Source organism: Meriones unguiculatus, chromosome 9 (genome assembly GCF_030254825.1).
Source record: "Meriones unguiculatus strain TT.TT164.6M chromosome 9, Bangor_MerUng_6.1, whole genome shotgun sequence".
Taxonomy (NCBI): domain Eukaryota; kingdom Metazoa; phylum Chordata; class Mammalia; order Rodentia; family Muridae; genus Meriones; species Meriones unguiculatus.
In genome coordinates this window covers 75,880,745-75,904,736 of record NC_083357.1, presented here as the reverse complement: position 1 = coordinate 75,904,736, position 23,992 = coordinate 75,880,745, and the positions used below count along the sequence as shown (strand labels likewise).

Genomic DNA, 23,992 nt, shown 5'->3' with positions numbered 1-23,992 from the left:
AAAGTCAATTCAGCTACTTTCCTGCTATGCTTTGTTTCATTACTTATGTAGCTAGCCTGGAACTCACAATGTAGTCCAGAGTAGCCTTGAACTCATGGCATTCCTCTGCCTCAGGTTCCCAAGTGCAAGGATAACAGGTATAAACTACTATGCCTGGCATTCTTTAAATTTCTTATTTTGAAATGATCGCTGACCTAGAAAAATTGCAAAATAACTTCTAAGAATTTTCATATAACCTTAGCTCATGTCCCTCTAATTCTAACACTTAAGCACTTCTACTACTGTTTTTGTTTTGTTTCTTTCTTTGATTTAAATAGGGTTTCTTTGTGTAGCCTTGGCTGTCTTTGTAGACCAGGCTGGCCGTGCACTCACAGAGATCTGCTAGGATTACAGGCATGTGTCACTGCGCCCAGCAATCATTTCTATTATTGTTGTCTGACTTTTTTTTCTGGTTTGTTTAAAGTGGTAGTAGACATACCTCCTGTTTTAAAAATGTTTATGGGTGTTTTATGTGCATGTATGTCTGGGCACCACTGTGTGCAGTAGCAGAGTATTGGACCCCCTTAAACTGAAGTATGGGAGTTGCAGACAGTTGTGAGCTACCATGTGGTGCTGGGAATTGAATCTGAATCCTCTGGAAGAGCAGCCAGAGCTCTTACCTACTGAGCTATCTCTTCAGCCGTCTCCCCACTATCACTTTAACCCAAAATATTGTCTTATTTCCTAAATGCATTGTCTTTTATAAAGATAGACAATTGTCAAAAGCAGGAAATGAGTACTGTACTATTAACTAATCTTCAAATCTGATTTAAATTCCCTGAATCATCTCACTAATGATCACAGAGGAATATATCAAAAGAAGTGAAAAAATCAGGAATTAGTAGGATCAGAGGCTTCATTTAGTAAGCACCCTATTTATTTCATTGTTTTGTTTGAAATAGAATCTTAATATGTATCCCACATTTGTCTCCCACCCGAATTAATTCTCCTAACAGCCTCCTGAGTCCTCGGTATACATAATCATGCCTGTCTAATTGTAGTATTTTTGAAAAAGTACAGATTATTTGTTATATAGACTAGCCCAAATTTTGTCTTTGGTTGTTTCCTTGTGTGTAGATCCCGTTTGCATTTTGACAAGAATGAAAAAGAAGTACTGTTGTATCCCTTAAAATATAACAGATCATGTCAAGGGCCCCTAAATACTCATTTATCCCAGCACTGGGAATACTTTGACCACTTTTTTAAAGGATATATGTCAGGTTTCCCCATTATAAAATTAATATTCCTCTTTAATATGATAAGGACTTTGTGAGAACATTCTTCTTAAGCATTTCCTCATAAACACATCCTAGTAAAGTGGGAAAAGGTTCCTGTTTATAGGAAATACATCAGATCCTTTGACATTTTCTTCTGGAGAATGAACTATACTGGAATTACTTATGGCTTTGCTATATACTAAACAGTGCCCACCTTTTAAAGTCAGTGTTCACACATCTGCAGAGTAAGGTCAGATAGTACTTGTAACAAAAAAAATTTAATTGCTAAAAGTTATATATCATGGGTGTGTTAAACAGTAAGTTTCCTTACCTTCAAGAATGGTAAGCAATGAAATTTATAGGTAATGATCTTAAGGCACATTTCGTTTTACTTCAAAATGTTTCTTCCTATTTGAAAAAGTTAGCCAGAACTAGCTGGCTTTTCAAACTCTAAAACCAGTTTTGAAACTGAAACTAGGGGCTCAAGAATTTAGATTGTGAAACACATAAACACATACATAAACAGTTAAAAAAAACATTTAATTTCCAAAGCAAAACATAAACATTTGACTTTCCTTTCCTCTGTAAAGCAGGACACCTGTCTGTAAGTCGGAGGACAAAGGCAGGGTTGGTTCTCTCCTTTCAAGTCAGTCCCAGGGGTCAAACTTGGGTCAACAGGCATAATAGCAAGTGCTTTTATTTTTTTTGAGCCACTTCATGGACCCTCCCTTTCTTTTTCTTGAGAGGTGATCACTTCACATAATGCAACCTAGTATGAACATATTCACGTGCTAAAAAAAACACTTCACCTTCTCTTCTCTTAGGAGTTCCATTTCAGGCCACTTCTAAAGGGGCTGAGCCCAATGTTCGGCAAATTTTCACATGACTTCACTTTATTTAGTACAACCAGATGTACAAGGTAAGAACAGAGCTCATCATCCCATCTATTGACAGATAAAGAATTGGGTTAAGAATGTACCCAAGGTCAACCACTAAGTCCAAGGAAGAGGCATGTCAAATGCCACTCACAGGTGCACAACCTACTCAAATAAAACGAGACTATTCCTCCCAGGACAAACCTACCTGGTTCTTGCAATTTAAACAGAGACGGGCAAAAACATAAATATTACAAGAAACACCTGGACAATTTTATCTGCATCTAGGGGTTTGGAAGGAAGAAAGGGAGAAATGACGTAATTATAATCTCAAAAGTAAATGAAGTAATAAATTTTTAAAAAGAAAGAAAACACTATCAGCTGTCAGGGTGGCATACACCTGTCAATACCAGCACTGAGGTGGAGAAGACTCCCAGAGAGCACTAGAGAAACTGGGAATGTCCAATAGGAGGCCTTCCTCTTCCATGGAGGGAATCACGCCTGTTTCCACCCAGAAAGCTGGGACTGGATGTAGTTAATAACCTGGTGATCTTTGCCTCACCAGAATCCCCCAAACTACTGTGTTTATCCCAGACTCTTCCGAGACTCCTGAGCATTGTCTCTCAGTCAGTAGAATCCACTGTTATGAGAGAAGTTCTGTGTACTTTGCAAACCCCCACCCAGCTAATAGAACCCATCTTTACCTAAGAGGTCACAGGTACTTTGCAAAAGACATGTACTTTATAAAGAAGTTTCAATGTACTCATGACTTAAGTTTTATTGTGATCACTGTCACCAGGAAGCCGTTCCCCAAAGTTGTACTGTCAAATATGTCAAAAATAAAACTGCTAGGAGTCAAACTCTAGAAGTATGAACCAACACCAGCTGACCAGTTCTCCTTCATTACTAGAGGTTCATTACTCTGCCAGCAGCATTTTCAAGGATCACTCACACACTCTCCACACACACACACACACACACACACACACCTCAGGAGGCTAAAGCAGGAGATCACACATTTGAAGTTTGCTTCCTTAACACAGATCCAGGTCAACATGAGCTACAGAAGGAGATTCACGTCAAAAAACAGAGAGACAAAACAATATGAAGCAGGAGAGGAGGAAGTTGTGGAAAGGGAAGGGGGGAAAGGGACAGAACAGGAAAGAAAAAACTAAAGTTAGGCATAAAGCTCAATGGTAGACTGTACAAGCCCCAGTTGCAATGCTCAACCACATTAGGAAAAAATAAAATCAGATACAAAAAAGGAAAGAAAAATACTTCCTTTGACCCAGAAGTTTATTTAACTATGAATAATACCTTTAATGATAGCATTGGGGAGACAGAGGTGGTGTGTCTCAGAGTTCAAGGCCAGCCAGTCGTGACTGTATCAAAGAGAAAACAAAGAAATGTACAGGAGAAAAAGAGAGGCACTGGCACTGTGATTAGGAAGGCAGTGTCATGTAATAAGCAAAGAAAGTATGAGTCACGAGACCCGGTGCTTTCTCCAACACTGACATGTTAGACAAAGGAAAGCAGAAATGAGAGTAAGCGAAATACCACCGATTTAACCAACTGCAGATTAAAATATTCTTAAAATATTCATGGGGCTCAGAAGATGGCTCAGTGGATAAAGCACTTGCTATATAAGCATGATGACTGGAGATCAGACCCCCAGCACTCCTGCGGATGTCAAGTGGGGGGGCCCGCCTCTAATTCCAATGCTGGGAAGGTAAAGACAGTGGACCCCTTGGGTGAGCTGGCTAGCTACGACTATCTAAATGGGCAAACTCTGGCTTCAAGTGTCAGACCCTGCTTTAGTAGAATGAAGTGGACAGCAGTTGAGAAAGATACTTAGTGTCAACCTTTGATATATAGAGGCAGACACCCCCCTCCCCCCCCCGCAGGAACAGTCATGTGACACACACACACAAATAAATTGTGCTTATAATGAACATGCTTAGACTTATTATTATTTCCAAAATAGTCTAACAAATGTTTGCATAAGATTTACAGTATATAAATATAATTAATCTAGAAATGAGTTTAAGTATATGGGAGGGCTTATATGGGTTATAAGCAAATACTATACTGTTTCAAATAAGCTTTTGCAGACTTTGGAATCCAGAAGTCCTGGAATTCCCCCTCAGATATGAGGAACAACTGTACTTTACCTCATCACATAACTGACAAGTAACTGAGCTCTAACTTGAACTGACTCTAGGGTTCATGCTGTTCATCTGTATCTTACATAGTCAATTTCAAAATGATGGCTTTACAGAACTGAGTACCTATCTACCTGGCTGTTTAGAAATGCAATGGATATAACATTTGAGTGGTGGTGGTGGCTTCAACATCATCATCACTAGGGTTTCATCAGTCTGCTATAAACTTGCTCGGCACTGTACTTCCTCTCAGGATCACTCCTGATTTATACATAGTCCTCTCTTGCTAAGGTAACTTGTTGTAGTTAATAAAAAATGACTGTTGGGCTATATAATGTTTATTATTAGCCCTAAGATTATCATGGTGGTATTATGTAACCCACTATCACAAATAATAAGACAAAGACACCTGTTAGATTTTACAGTTGCCTTACTGACTTTGGGCTGGGCAGTTAATTCACCTATGCTGGCTCAGTAACCTCACCATCTGTCTTAATCCTCCTCATGGTCTACCTTCCATCCATAACCCTTAGATGCTTGCCTGTCTTCTTCATCTGGGGCTTTTTAAGCCATTATTGGAGTCCTTGCTCTTGCCTCACATGGTTCTTTTCCCCACACTAACTCATCATGGGGTCCTCCTTCCTCCTCTCTTCCTGTCAGTCTGACTCCTGTGATTCTCCTGTAAGGGAAAACTGGGAACCTCAGCCACACCTACCTCGTTCTGCCCTGCCCAGGTATAGGCTGCTCAATCAACCAATCAACCAATCAGATATAATGACTTAGACAGGTTTACACAACATGGATAGGTTTACACAACAAGGATAGATTTACACAACAAGGACTAACCAGATCTTGAGGGCTGACATCAGAACAATCCCCAACAGTAGCTTGAGTGTCTCACTAAAATCACGAACATCAATAATCCCTAACAACAGTCTATAAACATTTGCCCTTACACCCATAGATAAGTGTGGTGTCCACCCTCATCAATAGACAGAAACCACTACCGAAAACCACAACCAATCAAAATGCAGAGTTGTGGAGGGCAGTCCCAGGGCATACATCTATAAATACTCCTGGCACCTAAGGCCCAGGAAATGTTACAGAAGAAAGGGCAGAAAGAATGTAAGAGCCAGAGGATCAGGGCGTTTGCTGTGATAATATGTCTCCTTGTAATTTCAGAAGCTACACCCATAAAGTCTCACCACATGACTGTCCAAAGATGAGCTGAATAAGGACGGCACCAATAGACATGCCGAAGTGGACAGGGGAAAAGCCCACGAGGCCTCAATCCTACACAAAGAACTGTAGACAACTGAAGAAATCTGGGAGTCTGAGAGGTCTTCCCAGGGAAAAGCATACCAACTGGTGTCTAGTGCCAAATGGTCAGTCCTAAAACCATATATCCGAGTAAGAAAATACATACTGAGCAGGCTATACTTCGGAATACATATATGTTTGAGCATATATTCATGCAATAACAAGTAGTGAAAAAATAGAGGCAACGGATTTGAAGGTGAGGCAGGATGGGTATATGAAAGGGTTTGGAGAGAGGAAAAGGAAAGGATAAATGTTGAAACTGTATCTTAATCTCAAATTTTTTTTTAAAAATGAGCTTATTTAAAAGTTGTTCACCTCCCATTTCCTCAGGGCACTATCAATTTACATAAAATAAACTCATATGTTCATAATACAAGGGGCTGGAGTGATAACTCACTGGTTATGAGAACTGGCTACTCTTCCAGAGGACCTGAATTTGATTCCCAGCATCCACAAGGTAGCTCACAACTACTATAACTCCAGTCCCAGAGATACAATGTCCTTTTCTGGCCTCCATGGCAAGCAAACATATGCTACAGAGACATGCACATGCATGCCAGCAAAACACACACACGTGCACGCACGCACACACACACACTGTGTATATATATATATATACGTGTATATATATATATATATATATATATACACACACACACACAAGAAGTAAACTAAGAAGCCTGAAACTACAGAAAACATTTTCAATGACTACAAGGTATTGGCCTCTACTACCATAAATGGAAGAAAAAAGAACACTCCAGTAACTCCAGCTGTTGATCTGGACTCAAGATAAATAGCCTTTTATCTGAATTGACTAGCAACTGACTAAAGTATAAGTCATCTAGAATCCAATCCTTTAAAACCACACACTGTAAAACTCCTCACAGGGTTATCCCTGCACTCTACAGAGGCAGAGACAGGAGGACTGCTGAAAATTCAAGCCAGAGGCATTAAGGGAAGACGATATGAACAAGCACTTAAATTTCACTCGTTAAATTATCAATGATTGACTGTCTCTGACATGAACTCAATGGCTGGCTCTTTGACACTCCACCTCTGGAGGGAGGAGCAGCCTTGCTAGGCCACAGAAGAGGACAATGCAGCCAGTCCTGAAGAGACCTGATAAGCTTGGGTCAGATGGAAGGGGAGGAGGACCTCCCCTATCAGTGGACTTAGAAAGGTGCAGGGAGGAGATAAGGGATGGAGGGTGGGATTGGGAGGGAATGAGGGAGGGGGCTACAGCTGAGATACAAAGTGAATAAACTATTATATAAAAAATTTAAAAATAAAAATTTAATTAAAAAATTATCTATGACTTAGGTTTTTTCTCCCCTTATCAAGACAGGGTTTCTCTGTAAAGATAGCTGTCCTGGAATTCTATGTAGACCAAGATGGCCTCAAACTCACAGAGATCTGCCTGCTTCTGCCTCCCAAATACTGAGATTAAAAGTGTGTACAACCACACCTGGCAAGATTTATATTTTTTTAAAGTAAGTTAAAAAAAAAAATCCTGATTTGTATCCATCTGTGTGTTTGGACTGCCATAAAAAGTACCAAACCTAAGTGCTCTCAACAACAGAAATGTATTCTCACAGTTCTGACGATGATGTCTAAAGTACAGGTATTAATGTATGGCTGGTTCCTTCTGCAGAGCTACTCAATTCTCCTTGACTTGTATTGGCTGCCTTAATGTTCACATGACATCCTCACCATGTTTGTCTGAGCTTCTTCCCTCTATAAGAAGCCACCTATAAAAGGGACACGCTCCATTCATTCTAATTAATCACATCTACAATGATCCTATTTGCAAATAAGGTCACATTCTGTGGTAACACAGGCTAGGACTTCAATAGATAAAGAGGGGAGTAAGTTAGACAAATTCCACCCCTAACAAGACTCAATTTAAATTAGCTTTAGGTGTACTGTTTGAACACTGGTTCCTGTAAATATTGTTGTTGTTGTTTTGTTTTGTTTCCCTCAGATGAAGGGAAGAGATGACAGCTAAACTAAAACTTTACTAATACATGGCTTGGGCTGATCCCTAGACCTAGGCTTGGAAGCTTCTAGCCTCCGTACAATCTAATCTTCTGCAGGATCTGACCTTGAAGGCTTTAGCTTCCAGCCTCTATCTGCTAACCGAGGCCTAGAATGTTTGCAGCCTCTTTGAGACTCACTGCTAAATAAGCTCATCCTTTCTCATTCTTTCTGAACTCTGGCTGGCTGGTTCAGCTCAGCTGTTGTTGCTCAAAACTTCTCTCCAAGATGATTAATTCCAACCAGCTCCTCTCCCCTTCTCACTGAATTGCTCTGCTTGGAAAAACTGCCTCTGAACTCCAAGAACTGAATGTACTGACTGCACTGAGCTGTACTGTCTTCAGGAACTCTCCTGTTCTGTCTCTGAGCTGCTCTTAAGTAAGTAGCTTCTCTTTCCTGTCTGTTCTTGTGAAAGTAGTGTATATCCTCTGACTCATTCTGTCAGCTCTTTCTCTGATTCATTACTCTGTCTACCCTTCAAGTAGATGTTATTGTTTGAGATTAAAGGTGTGAGGTGTGTACTAAATTCCACCTAGAGGGATGAAGGGTGTATTGATATTCCAGATGGATCACACAGACCTAGGTGTTTGGAGGTGATCACTAGCTAGACAGCCACGGCGCTGGACTGAGATTCCTCTACAGGTTCCCTCTATCCTAACACCAAAAGCTTATGAAAATAAAATACAGACATATATACATTTACAGATGGTTTTAAATTAAGAGTAGACATTATTCTTCAGATTTTAACTCATGTTTTTCCTACATTGTTTAAATCTAACTCCTCCCCAGATTGATTTTAAAAAAGAGCTTCAAAAGGTCAGAGCATTGAGTATACAGCAGCATGCCCCGGTAGTCCCAGACACCAGGAAAACTAAGACTGAATACTACTACTTGACCACCATAGTTTGAGGGCAATTTATATAATACCAACTCAAAAAATAAACTGAAATTTTAAGTTATTTATAAAATAATGAAAATCTGTAGTTTCTTGTGTAAAATTTCTACTTTTATTATTTATTACTTTTTTGTTGTCTTTAAGCATTCAGGCAAGTGTTATACCTCAGCCATACCCCTAGTCCTGATTTTTCCTTAAAGAAACAAAGTGACAACCTATTTTGGACACTGTTCTATTGTTGTGAAGACACCATAACCAAGACAACTTTCATAAAAGAAAGCATTTAACTGGGGGCTTGCTTCCAATTGCAGAGGTTTAGTGCGTGCCATCATGGTAGGAGCATGATAGCATTCATGATGGTGTTAGAGCAGTAGCTGAGAGCTATATCCCGAGCCACAGGCTGAAAGAAACTATGAGAGAAGAGAGAGAGGAGGCCTGGCAGGGGCTTTTGAAACCTCAGAACCCACCCAGTGACACACTTCCTCAAAAAGGCCACACCTCCTAATCCTTCTAATCCTGCTTGAGCCACTCCCTGGTGACTAAGCACTCAAATATATGAGGCTATGGAGGTCATTCTTATCCAAAGTACTGCACAGCAGTTTTCTAGCCTGCCATAAATAACTAAATAAATAAGCAAATAAATAAGAAAATAAATAAATGAGCAAATAAATAAATAGATAAATGAATAAATAAATAAGCAAATAAATAAATGAATGAAATTTTATTTATCCGTTACTCCAGATAAATAAAGGGTGTCCTTAAATCAAGGGCATCCTTATACCTATGACAAGCTTTAGGCTAGCCTGTGCTATATAAGCTCCTTTCTCAAAAACAAAAGAACTGTAAGTACTCTGCAAACATGTTTAAAGGCTTTCCTCATTTAAGTAATTAAATCAATTACCTTCCCCCCCCCCCTTTTAAACCCAGCCCTATCCTTGGAAATCTGAAGAGAACACTCAGGGCCTCACACATGTTAAGCAGGTATTGTACCAGTGAGCCATATAGCAGTGCTACCTGTGGTTTGAGAAAGAACTTCACTAAATTCTAATGTTACTTCACCTTCTCTGTACACTGGGAAACATTTTAATACTCCAATTAAGTATGAGATGATTCAGATTATCTAGGGATATAGCCAGGGCCTATAAATAAACTTCCTCAAGTGAGTCCAATTTGTACTCAGGATCTAGGACCACTGATATAAAGAATTATTCAAAACTGCACTTGCCTGAATTGGGTCAACTCTTATTATTCATGCAAATCTCTGGATACTAGAAATCTAAACATATATTACTGGGTCTTTTGCTATTTGGCATTTGTAGATGATTTTCACTTTGTTTGTGAAACAGAACCAAAGCAAACCACAAACCCTGGAGACCAGGAAAGAAAGATTTCCTGGAACCAAAAGCCTATCAAATTAGTCTTTGAAAACATCTGCTTCTAAATTTCACTATAGTGAGAAAAACTGACTTTGATAGGTTTTCTAACTTTACTGGAAGTCTTAGTAGCTCAAAAGGAAAAAAAATATTATGTACAGGTTAAGTCCTAGAGCATATGTTGAAAGCAAAAATTCAGCCAACACTTTAGCAGCAATAATAAAAATCAAACAAAGGACAGTTCCTCAGAGTTCAACACGGTCCCTTGTAGTTTCCCTTGGTCCACCCCATGTAGTTTCTCGTGGTTGTGGTTCATCACATATGTTAAGAGCCAATACTATCGCCTAAAAGGAGATGTGACGGAAGCAATGGAAACAGCACAACATGTGCTTCTGCTAAGAAGCTTGTTTCGTTCCCTCACTAGAGCAGGTCCCGCAGTCCTAGATGGTGACTTAAAAACTACAGAAGACTACCGCAGTACTGTTAGGCAAGTTTAAGTTTTCAACATGCTTTCAGATATTAAAAAAAAAAAAAAAAAAAAACACTCACAGAACTTGTTTGCCAAGTTTCCCTAACAGCAGCAGCTCTCAATCTGTTCCATGGTGATTGTGAAACATCCTGCCACAGCCCTCCAGAAAACAGCTCACGGCCAAAGAGCAAAACATTTTCCTCAAACAAAAAGCAGGGTAGAAAGTCTTGTAAAATGCCCTCAGTGCAGGCACTTCTTTTCAAAAACAAGTACAAGATAAGCATGCTTTCAAGGAGTTAATACATTGTCATACCAAGACAGACAGATGGACAGACAGATGGACAGACAGGCACACAACACATTCCAGCCAGACTGGTGCCTCATTCCTCCCATCATCTTCAAAATCTCCTAGACTCTAAGAATTCTCCAGTAAACATACAAGCCAAACATAGCACACTTTAAGACAAATTGCCCTGCTTTCCAATCAGACTGAGCTCAGCTCCAGCTTTCAGCCTCCGAAGACACCGCTCTGAAGACCTGTGATTTATTCTTGAAATGACTTCCCTTACAACTCCCATTTTGAAAAAAAAAAAAAAAAAGAATGGTTACAACTTCATCCTATCACAACACCCTCTGACAGTATTTTGCTTTGTGCCAACTGTACAACTTATATACACGTGACAAAATGGTACAGCAGTGAATATTCCATCTCTAACTGGGTATTTGAACATATTGGGTGAAAAACAGTTTGTCTAAGGGTGTTCAAATTAGTCAGGCTTTCTAAGCTTTATTTTCGATATCTATTTAAAAAATACACTTAAGACTATCTTTGAAAATTACTATAAAAATTAAATAACATGGAGCCAAGTAACTTTTTATATTGAAGGGCATACTGTAAGTAATCAAGAACATATACCAATGAAGTTGTTCAATATTTTACCTAAACAGAAACAGGAATCCTCTGGTTTATGTTTTTCTCCTGTGGCTCTCTGGGAATTAGGGGCCTCTTGTATGTTAAGCAAGCACTCAGCCACTGAGCTATATTCCTAGGCCTAAATAAACAGGGGTGGGGGTGTAGAAGAAGGGAATGTATGTGCGCTCACACACCCCAGCCTGGTCCTGAACTCAACAGTGATCATCATCACCATACTGGCAACTCCCACATTCTGAAATTATAGGCACACACTGCTGAAATAAGCAAGCTCAATAACTGGCTTAGGAGATACATGGAGATACATGGCTTCCTGGGTAAAGGTCCCTGCCACCAAGTCTAACAACCTGAGTTTCATCCTCAAGACCCATATGGTGAAAAGAGACAGCCAATTTTTATAAAATGTCCTCAGACCTCCATATTTGCTCCAGGATGCCTACACACTAGATACATACATACATATGTTCCTACAAACATATGTACATATAAACATACATACATAAATGTAGGTATGTAGATAGGCAATAAATAGATACATGGTAGATTGATAGATACATGATCTTTGGTTTTGATTCCCTATGTTTGTGTGGATCTCTCTCTCTCTCTCTCTCTCTCTCTGTGTCTCTGTGTGTATGTGTGTGTGTGTGTGTGTTAAAGCCAAAAGTCAGCCTTGGGTGTTTCTCCTTCAGTGCTGTCCACCTTGTTATTGTTGCTGTTCTGTACTTTTTTTCAAGAGAAAATGAGCTTCATTACATCAAGTAATAGATACATCCAAAGGTGTAAAAGCGTTCGTCATTCCTCTCCAAGTGCAGTCACAGTGTTTCTACGCCTTATTCCTCCTTCAGCCTCTGCTGAGACGCTTCACTCTGAAAACGTTCCTTCTTCATATGGGAAGAAGAGCAAGCTACTGATAATGATGTTGACACTTGAGAAAAATGATTGACACGTTCAAGGTGGGAAGGGTCAGAGACAGCAATGCCTGCTCTTAGTATTGTACTCAAGCAAGGTATGTAATTAGGGTGCGGTTGATTGTCCACCTGTGTGTATGAACAATTTGCCAGCTTTGAATATCAGTGTTACATTCACTTTGTAAAAAAGGATTTAAGATGGGGGCTGGAGAGATGGCTCAGCGGTTAAGAGCACTGTCTGCTCTTCCAGATGGTCCTGAGCTCAAATCCCAGCAACTGCATGGTGGCTCCCAGCCATCTATACCGGGATCTGATGCCCTTTTCTAGCATGCAGATGACCTGCTGGTAAAGCACTCTTATATTTATATGCAAAATAAATAAATTTTCAAAATGATTTCAGAAACTCCAAATGGAAACTGTTTAAGTAATTCATGAAAGTTTAAAATCACTCACCATGAAATTATTTGGGCCTATACATGTTACATATGTGGAGATTATTCACTGGTAATTTCCTTTCTTTTGTTGCTGCTTAGATATTTTCATTTTAAGCAAAATATCAAATCTAGATTCCTACTGTTCTAAAAACACAAAGCATACATCAATGCAGTATCCCAGAGGCTGTATCAAAGCCACATAGCCCTGCACCACTCATCAGACTTTAACAGACTTTAATCAAACAAACCAAGTGCAGTGTTGCCAAAATTACTAAGGAAACAGGTGAGCAGCTAATAAAACAAATTCCCCCCAACAGGTAGTCTAAAAGAATGCTCATAAATCAAAACAGGAATCCAAGCATATGCTGAGCACGATGGTAAAGAGTGGCGGTTCTGGGAGCCTTTCAACCTTGCCTATACGGTCTACTAAAGGTGAGCAATTGTAGGTCTCCGAGTTACCAAGTAACATGTTTTAACATTATCCTACAGGAAATCAGGGGACTGGGCCATCTCTGCAGCCCCTCTAGTCTCCATCTCTGAAAGCAGTTTAAAAGGGTGCTCCCAACAAAGTCCTGGGGAAAGCAGCTGCCACACTCAAGACTTCCGATGGCTCACACCACGGAAGCTCCACAGCTCTGCGCCACACTCACTAGTCAAGCAGCCCAGAAGCAGCAGGCCCGAGGTCTAAATCCAGACAACAGGACTACACCTTGCTCCGTCAGCAAGGTTGGCCAGCCGTCCCCGTAAGCAGTCTCATGGAAGTTAAAGCTTGGGTAGATGTGTAGATGGCTGTCTTCATAACGAGCACCGTATTTAGAACCACAGCAAACTGAGCTCATTTTACATCTGCTGGCTCTAGTGGTGGGGTGCTTCTGAAGACACTTGGCTTTGCACAGTACCAGCATAACCCAAAAGTCTAAGAAAACTGTCTTTTCACTAAACTTATCCAAGATAGCATTTAAAATTCCACTGTGAGCTGGGCTTGGTAGTGCACAACTGTAACCCAGCACTCAGGGAGGCAGAGGCAGGCAGACCTCTGTGAGTTTGAGGCCAGCCTGGGCTGCAAAGTGAATCTAGCCAAGGCTACACAGAGAAACCCTGTCGCACCACACACACACACACTCCACTGTAAATCCCTGTCAGATTTGAGGTTGTTTAAATATTGTTTAATCTTATTGGAATTTCTTTTCTTTTCTTTTTCATTTAACATTTGAAATTCCACTGTAAATCTCTATGAGGTTATTTAAACATAGTCTAATCTTATTGGGCTTTCTTAATATTTCCCCATTCATAATTACAGTATTTCCCTCTTCCCTTTCTTCCCTTCAAGCCCTCCAATAACACTCTTCCTTGCTCTCTGAAAACATACATACTAGTAACATTATATAAATTAACATTAGATAGATTCAGCATTATCTAGCTTAAGGTGTATTTATGTATTTAGGAACGTATACATGCATGTATGTGTTGGTTTGACTGAGAATGGCCCAAATAGGTTCACAGATTTGAATGCTTGGCCACTAGGGAGCATTTGAAAGGACTTGGGGTTGTGGCTTTGCTGGAGGAAATGTGTCACTGAAAATGGGCTTTGAGGTTTTCAAAACCCCAATGGCTTTCTCTTCTGCCAATCCAGATGTAGAACCCTCAGCTACTCCTCTAGCGCCGTGTCTGCCTGCACGCCACCACGCCACCTACCGTGATAATGAACTAAACTTCTGAGACTGTATGCGAGCTCTGGTTAAATGCTTTCTTTTATAAGAGTTGCTGTGGCCATGGTGTCTCTTCACAGCAACAGAACACTGACTAAGATAAGACCCATGTATGGACGCAACAACAAGTAATAAAAAACAGAGGCCATGAACTTGAAAGAGGAAAAAAGGTTTTCTTTTCTCAGTCGGGAAAAATTGTAATTTGGCCATGCGTCCCTAAAAGTAAGGCTCAACAAAGATTATCTTAATGTTTTTGTTTTGTTTTTTTTCCTTTTGAGGGATAAGTGTTGTTGCTATTTGTAGTGTAATTCATGGACAACAGAGATGAATATGCTTAAAGGCTGGGGCTATAGCCCTAGGTTTAATTCCCAGTATAGGACAGGGTGAAAAATGGAAACATACATAAAAAATGTATGTCATGGTTCCATTTATATAAAATGCTTGTAATTTGTGGTTTCCAGGGATGAAAGTAGCTAGAAATAGAACACCACCCTTTGAAGAGGGAATTAGCTTATCATATATCAAATTTATAAAAGTGACAATGAAATGAATGTGATATGGGCATGATATAAAAATAGTTCAGTTAAACAATAATTAGCAAGTATTCATCAAAATGTATATCTGTACTTAATGTAATTCAATATATATAAGTAAAATTGATAATTTTAGGATGAAAAAAATATTTTTAAAAATTAATAAAAACTCCCACTGTGGAGGAGGGAGATTTATCAGATCACTGTAGCACCTCCCACATAAAAGAAGGCACTTCAGATGAGCTGAAAAGCTAAATATGTGAAACATAACAGAAGAAAAAAAGTAATATTAGTGTTAAGAAAAGTTCTCCTAAGCAGAAGTTAAGGGTGGAAAAATGTTCAAAATTGATAATATTTTGATTGAATTTTTTAAATTTCTATAGGGCATATAATTAATACCTGGTAATAGATTGGAAGGAAATGTCAAAAGAAAAGACAAAATTACCCATTCTAATGATAAAAGTGATTACTAAGAAGACAAATACTACATTATAAAGAAGTGCTAGGTAACAGGATACTAAGTAATTCAAAGGAAGTTCACATGATCAATAGACAAACTTTAAAAACAATAAGATACTTCATTACTAGTATTTCCGTAGATGCAAATTAAAATAGTAAAATGTCATTTTCAACCAACAGATGATTCATAAAAGAAAAAGGGTGATTAGTGTTGGAAACAATGTGAGAAATACATTGCTAGTAGACACTGTCACCACCTTTGAGAGGGACGTTTTTATTATTCTGTAAGTAAACTCAGTAATTCCTTTTTGTTTGCTTTCTGTTTTGTGTTGTTTTTTGGGAAAGATTCTCACTATGAAGACTGACTTGGAACTGTGTAAGTATACCTGGCTGAGCTCAGACTCACTGGGGTCCCCCTGCCTCCTCCTCATGAGTGCCGGGATTGAAAGCATATGCCACTGCACTGGTTCCATCTTTACTGATTTTCAGATGTCCTCACACAGCTACATAAAGACACACTGTATAGACACATAGATGAGCTGACAAAATGATACTTGCTCCTGTTCTGTGCTGGGAATGGTTCTTAGACACTAAAACAACAACTCATTTAGACCTCATATCAGTCCTACAGTTTAGGTCCCTTAATTTTCATTCTTACTATGCAGGTGAGGAAACCAACACACAAAGAATTGAGTAATTTCTAAATTCCTCAGTAGTAAATTAAGCAACAGAGCCAGTATTCAACCCACGAGCTCTGATTTCTGTATCTCAGTTCTTAACCATCACTGCCACTCCAGATGGTATGACTATTCCTAAACAAGGATTTTCACTACCATACTATATATAATAAGCCAAAATACTGGTAATGATCATGGCTAAGGAGTGGTAGCGTAAATAATGTGCCACTCAAATATAGAAAAACAAATACTATAGAACCTACACACACCATTTTATGCATTTTCTTCCTTTCTTCCTTCCTTCCTTCCTTCCTTCCTTCCTTCCTTCCTTCCTTCGTTCCTTTCTTTCTTTCTTTTTTTAAGGTAGGGTCTCAGACTGGCCTCAACCTCACTTTGTAGCAGAGGCTGGTATTGAACTCCTCCTAATCCTCCTGCCTCAGGCATCTGAGTGGTAGGATTACAGTTATGAGCTGCAACATCAGACATATTTTATGAGTTTTGTAGTATGTGATTTTAAACTGGCAAGTCATTACTTTACAGTGAAACTACAAATCTAATTAAGCCAGTTATGGTGGCACCAGCCAACAACATTAATACCAGCACTGAGAAGATGTCTCAAAAACAAACAAACAAACAAAAACCTTAAGCATGCCCAATACAGTAGAAAGCATACAGGCATTGTTTTACCAGATGCCCTTCAGTCTACGTGTACACATATAAGAAGACGGAAATATAATGTAAAATGGACTTCTCGTGGTCAGAGAGTGAGAGCCAGTGCACTAGAGCACGAGGTGAGCAGCTCAGTGCTCTATCCTCTTGAGCCCCATCAGACCTCACCACATCAAGCCTGGGGCCTATCACAAACCTTTTATCTGAAAGGGGGCATACTCAGCACACTATTTTTCAAGCTTTAGTATGTACACAAACATCCTGTCTCAGAACAATTAAAAAACACCTTTTCCTCTGAAAATATCTCTTCTATTGTCTCTAAGATTAAATTCCTATCAATGTTAATGTTTTCAGTTGTGGCCTTTCTCCAGCTGACTCTAATCTTGATTTTTAAGGCTGGTTAATCCAAATCCTCACCTTTCGTGGGTGCATTTACAGATTCTGTGCACTTCAGTACAAAACACAAAACAGCCAGAAACTACACTGTCCTGTCAAAACTGAGAATCAGTTTTATTATTTGTAGTAACTGTTTCTAGAATAAAAAACCGACATCTGAGTTGATCTGCTCTAAGTTTTGGGGAGCAGGCTATAAATCAGCCTTCATCAGCACACTTTAACCTGCTGCTTCTCAAGAGACTCTTAGCAAACCAACTCTGCTCCACACATCAGCTCCCCACACCACCACATCCTTGCACAGCTTGTCTTCACACTGGAGAGGGTCAGAGCTGAGTTTAGATCCTTTACCTCAGTATCTCTTGAGACCATATTCATGTGACGCAGTAAATGATCAGAGTTAGTGAAAACTCCTGAGAAATACTAAAACCCATTTTTTTCTGGCTTACCTGCTGTTCATCCTCCATGACGCTACTTGCAAATTCAAACACTAGGTCGTTCTGTTGGACCACAGTAGCCATAGTAAAGCATTCCTCTTAGATCCACATGAGAAAAGTCCGAGTCAGGTTCAAGTCTAGACCAGGAGGGTACAGTGTAAAGGTCAGTCTGTGGATTGACTGCAGACCAAGGTGCTCTTCAGTGACAGCAATGCTTCAAAGTTTCTTGGTTCTTTGACATTCTAAGCAAATCTGCACTTTTTCTGAAATAATTCACTTGGTCTTCCTGTTCCTGAAAAACAAAAGCTGAAGTGAGTGGTGAAAAGGTAATCACCTAGCTAAAATGTAACAACTGAGACAGCCTTGTACCCCCAAGTGCCATTGTTACTCTAGGTAAAATCAACAGGGTTAGTAAATACAGGCTTTTGTGTTTTAAGATACACTTTCCTTGAAGACTTCATTCCAAAGATAAACTCTCCCCTTATTACCTTTTCTTTCTTGCAGAAGCCAGGCATGAGTTAAAGCACTGGGTGGGGGGTGGGGGAATGGAGGGAGGTCCGGCAACATTAAATACCAGCAGAGGATATATAAACAACTTCATTCTTTCCACTAGCCCAGCAAATCACCTACATGCACATTAACTACTACTCTCTCTAAATTTCATAAGACTCATTTGTCCTTATCAGCAATGTGCAACCACCTTGCCCAATCATACAAATCTAAAGGAAGACAGTTAAAGGTTGTAAATGCTGTTTTAATAGCTTTTCAAAGTGAGCAGAAATTAAAGCCTACTTTTCTGTCCCTGAAAGGGCCTGCCTGAGTAAAGAGATGCTAGGCATTACCATGCTGAGCCTGTCTCCAGGGACTTTTTGACCAAACTAAAATGTAGCCTTATCTCTAACACAAGCAACAGGAAGGAAACTGCACTTGACCACGTCACGGCAAGTGAGAACATGCAAAGGGCTGCACTTTACAATAGTAGAAAAACAGACATGCGACTTAGGAGCAAAAAAAAAAAGACTGCCAAACAAGTTCGTATATTAGTGTTTTTAAAAGGTAGGTTAGCACTAACAAAGGTAATGTAGGTGTTTGTTACAGTATTAAATATTAAATGTTTATGGCCATAAATGTGCCATGAAAAGTTAAGGTAGTTAAGTAGTCATGTTTTTAAAATCTAGCTATTTGAAACATCTTTTTATAATATCAATATAGATATTTCAAAAGTATGGCAAGTTTAAGTAATGGATGGTGTACACCACGAGTTTGGCAATGAAGAGACACGGTGAGTCAGTCTCCTGGAAATCTGACATAAACAGGAGCTAGCCAGGTTAAGTACACTATTTCCTAATTTCAGTCAAGCCAATTCTCTGTAGGTTCCAGGTTTTAGAAATCGACATAGATCACTGTAATTTCCATAACTGGTAATTAAATTGGGGTTAGGTATTCAAGCTACATTATTACTCACTAAACTCAGTTCCAAGCCAGTAGTGTTCAATTCTGACCTAACCCAACCCTTTTTAACTGGGATTTAACTATAACATTAAGAAAGTACTTTTAACACAGTCTGGTCATTTTTTCAGCCTAGGAAGGCCAAATTTTTTCATTTTGTTCATTTTTTTTTTCATGAGCACAGATAAATCAACATAGATATATAACTGGCCTTGCATAAACATTCCTTATTTTTTACCCTTAAATTACATAACCCAGTTCCTCTATAGTAGCTCTACTTTATAGGTACAAGATAGCTTTGTTTTTGTCTCCCTTCTCACCTTCCATTATTTCCATTCCTGGAATGTCCCCTCCCACCTCTCAATCTTATCTTCCCAAACTAAAATGTTTAAGTCAGTTTTTGTTTTTGTTTTTGTTTTTTGAGAGAGGATCTCAAGTAGCCCAGGTGAGCCTCAAACTGGCTATGTAGCCAAGAGTAACTTTGAACTATTGCTCCAACTGCCTCTACCTCCCAAGTTCCTTCATAAAGTCTTCCAACTTCATATCTCAAACTGTAAGGACTGTTCCCTTCACAATTACAGCACTTAGAGATTGTAGTAGCAACTTAGCAGTGGCCACAATGTTTTAAAGTGTTGCTCACGTAATCCAACTGAATAAATGTGTCAGTGCTTGTTGCCTGAAAACCAGAATATAGGAATAAGAAATAAATGGCCCAAAAATCTCTTCTGGGAGCCGGGCGTGATGACACACTCCTTTGATCCCAGCACTCAGGGAAACAGAGGCAGGTCGTCAGCCTGGTCTACAAAGCAAGTCCAAGACAGCCAGGGCTATACAGAGAAAGTCTGTCTCAATGCCCACCCCCTCCAAACAAAACAAAATCTCTCCTGGGCAAAGAACCAACCAGAATTTCAAATTTCTTCTGTACCCACCAAACCTGTGTGCCCATACTAATGGTAAGAGTCATGTTAATGACAGAAGATGTTTTAAATGTCTACACTGAATATGCAAGCTATTTCTACATATATTCTGTTTATAGCCATGACGTTCTTATGCTAAAGAGGAAATGACTGTCACCTTCAACCTCCAGAGCAAATGTGTCTACACACACATACACAGAGGGGAGTTTTTCTGTAAATGGTTAGGTTCGAGGGTACACTGAAACCTGGTGTTCAGAGGACACATGGGAATGATGTATCTAAAGTTACAAAGGGTACTTTTTCTCAGCAGCATCTCCACAAAGCTACTCTGCTTTACTAACCGGCCTTCGGAAACTTCGAAAGTAAGGACAAGCAATGAAAATACCCTGACCTTCACAACCCATGATTGACAACCTGTAAAAATAACCCAAAATGGCTGCCCCGAATCACCATTAGCCAGCTGCAGGGGTAGGTAAAGATAACTGAGCTCTGACACACAGTTTCAGTTCACATGTGTAGGGAAATTCATTAACCCAAAACATTAAGGAAGGCTTCTTTTCTTTTCTTTTCTTTTCTTTTTTTTTTTTTTTCTGGTTTAATTAGACCTCTGACGCTCTGTGCCTTCCTCCTTCTCATCCTCTTTCCTGTTTAGGTATCCTGTGGCTAAATGTGGTGAGAGAGAGAGCAAGAGAGAGAAACCTTTCTAATTCTTAAACCAAATGTAACTTCTGAAATAAGATGGCTCAGCTGTATTAATTTTACTTAGTAACAGACAAGTCTGTGTTTCAGACTTTTGTTGACTAAGCGGAGGTGGCCAGACTCTGGGGTCTGTAAGTACAATGCAGCTAACACTGCAGCCTCAGTTCCTAAATCAAATCTCAGCTACTGCAGCACACAGCCTTGCTTCTGGATCCACCCAGACCTTTGTGCTATTACAGTTTGAAACACAGATTTAAGGAAGTGTAAATACCAAATTTAAGGGGGAACTCCACTCTCAGTGTTCTCCAAACCCAGCCCTACACTATCAGTCAAGTCCACCTCAGAGGCTCCAAACAGGTTGTCATGATGCTCCCTAAAGTTATTCCTGTACATGAGAAAACATGGGTGTAAGGCTGAAACAAAGAAATCTGATCCACCTAACACAATCTAAGATCCTCAGTAAGTTTTAAACTTGTTTGGCTCTAGGCATGGTGACACAAGCCTGTAATAGCAGGGGGAATTGAGGCCAGCCTGGGGTGCCGAACCAGCCCTTACCTAAAGCAGTCAAACAATAATGCCAAACTTGTTTAAATTTACCCACTAGTGAGCTATGTATCCAGGAACACTGCTTCTGTTAACAGTTCTCAAGCATATGTTTTTACAACACTATAAAGCAACAAGGGAAAGGAGAAAACTCTTCATTTACCACAGTCACACGCTGCTACCCTAGTTATACATTTCTGAGAAGTAACCCCGTTGGGCATCCAAACAACTCTCAGACTGTCTCTGATGACCTCTTCCTTTGGAGAGCTACACCACAGAAATGCTGAGAATTAAGATTCCTAGGCTCTCGGCACCAATCTTCACACCTGAGGTAAAGTCATAAAACAAAACCATTTCCATCCGCAGACCACTTGGGTTTCCACTGTGAGGTGGAGCCCTGAGCAAGGTCTCCGTACATTCTGCGTAAGCCTCCAGTGTTCTCCTTCTGTTAAATGAGCATAACAGCAACAAGACCCAGAGCCGTGAAGGTCGTCTGTGACACCCTTGTGCCGATAGCTGGGACTGCAGGTCAGTGGCGGAGCACTTGCCTAGGTACTCGCGAAGACACTGGCTTCAGCCCTGTTTAATGAAAAGCCAAATACGTGTGCAGAAAGCCTGGTACAGAAACTGCACTAATAAATATTAGCTTAATTACAGCTCCGAGTACACTGCGAAAAATATGCAACAGGTGCACGCTAGAGCCTAATTATTTCTATAATCACTGAGAGTCTCTCACCACACTGCTGGCGAGGCTCCAACACCACAGCCCATTAGCAACAAAATCTAAGTTGACTCCAATGCCTTGCACTTTGGTATCCTTTTACTAAATGCAGTTGTATAAAGATTAGGTCATTAGAACTTCACATATGGGGCTAGAGAGATGCCTCAGCGGTTGAGAGCACTAGCTGCTATTAGAAAGGAACTAGGTTCAATTCTCAGCACTCACCTGTTGGCTGACAACCATCTATAACTCCCCTCCCAGGATGACACCCTCACCAAGCTGGTGCACAGATACACATGCAGGCGAAACAACCATACATAGAAAATAAATAAATTTTTAAAAATTTAAAACTTCATTTAACAGTGTCCAGTCCCAAACACTGCAACTTTATCAATTTTAAACACAAAACACTATTTCACATTAATGACTACAACTCAATTCAAATTCTTTTGTATAATTTGTTATAAAGTATTTCAAACATAAGAAAAAATATGAATTGTAACGTGCCAAATTCCTTGTTAAATATAAAGCATAAAATGTAGTATTTGAGAAGCATTTCAGACACAAAAATATGAACAATCCATTAAGATTTTTAACATTAAAACTTATTATTTGTTACTTTTATTTGCATTTGTATTTGCATTTGTCAGTTTTCAATAATACAAAGTAGAGACAAATAGTAACACCCCATGAAATCGTGAGTCCCCATTTCCTTTCCCTCAAATAGTCCCCCTCATACCTTATAAAGCCCTGACCTAAAGAGAATACTTAATACATCAAGAGGTTTTTGTTGTTGTTGTTGTTGTTGTTATTGTTGTTGTTCTTTAGCCAGGCAACCTTGGGGCACACTCCTGCAATCCCAGCACATGGGAGGCGGAAGCAGGCAGGTCTCTGAGTTTAAGGTCAACCTGGTCTACAAAGAACTCCATGATAGCCAGGGCTACCCAGAGAGATCTGTCTCAAAAAAAAAAAAAAAAAAAAAAAAACCAAACCAAAAACCAAAAAACAAAAGTTTTTTTTTTTAATCTTTTGTTGGAAATTACTATAGTACAAACACATTTTGTGGAAAATTATAAATAAGGAGATGAAAACAAAAGGTTTTAGACTAGTTCATCCTAGCTCAAGAAGGTAAAAGGTAAAGAGGAATGGGTTAATTGAAAGGCTAACCAATTATTTGGATGACACTTGTTTTATATGCACAAGCCAGAAGGGCAGTGATACCATAGCAAGCAGAATTCTCTAATAATTATACAATAAATACCTGAACAGGAAGTATTCTTAATCAAGTGGTATCTAATAAAGAGACTTTTGCAAAATCAACTTAAAATAATCTAAGAAAAGCAAGGCTATTTGGAAAAAAAAAAACTATTAGAAGAAGTGCATCAGGAATTAAAGAACACATGATGAAAAAGAAAAGCTCGACATAAACCTTAGAAATCAGGTGTGGTAGATCCACAGATTGTGATGAATGGAATTTTTTTGTGTGGTGGACCACAATTGGACTTTTTTCTAATTGGTTTTCAACATGTTAAAATGATAGGCAACAGAAATGAAATCAAGTCCATGGTTATCAAACTAAAATGCACAACCTTCCAACTGTCTACCCATTATCAATCTAAAAAACTTTGTAGACTTACAGGTTTTAGAGTTGAAAAAACACTTAGGGATAACTGAGGACTACCAGTTCATAGAAAAAGAATTTGGAGCCTGAAGCAACCTGCCTAAAGAAACAGCCAAGAGCATCAAAGGGAGCACGAGAGCCCAGTCTCCTCCTGCCCCTCTATCTACTCTAGTAGGACTTCATGTTTTTATCAGCGGAGTACCAGGGCTGGGGACACAACACAGTGACCGAGTACTAGCCATGCATGCACAGGGCCCTAAGTTTAGTCCCCAGCACCATCAAATACAAGCATGTGTGGCCAAAGTACATGACCACACTCCAGTATAGCTATTAGTTGAAATGTCTTGGGAAAATATTTCAAGTATCTTCTTGATACTTGGGATAAACCACTTCTAACCATATTTTTAGGTGGAACTGAAAGGAAGTTTTGCAGATTTCTTTTTTACTGCTTTAAGCCTTAGTTTTACTATTATTGTCCATCCCCAAGTCTGCCACATCACATTCTTAC

At 39.4% G+C, this 23,992-nt stretch overlaps 1 protein-coding gene across 6 annotated transcripts in view; it reads right to left on the bottom strand.

The window, feature by feature from the left end:
- Window positions 1-23,992, bottom strand: part of Elf1 (E74 like ETS transcription factor 1) — a 60,421-nt gene that overhangs the window by 21,117 nt on the left and 15,312 nt on the right. For 5 of the 6 annotated variants that reach the window (XR_009594275.1, XM_060391489.1, XM_021642804.2 and 2 more), the window contains exon 2: window positions 17,547-17,826. Coding sequence is in view for 5 of the 6 variants with exons in the window: in XM_060391489.1 (XP_060247472.1) it covers window positions 17,547-17,618 (72 nt within the window). In the remaining variant the exon portion in view is untranslated. Of the gene's footprint in view, window positions 1-2,065; window positions 2,201-17,546; window positions 17,827-23,992 lie in introns of all 6 variants that reach the window. The other variant, XM_060391487.1, reaches the window with a different exon arrangement.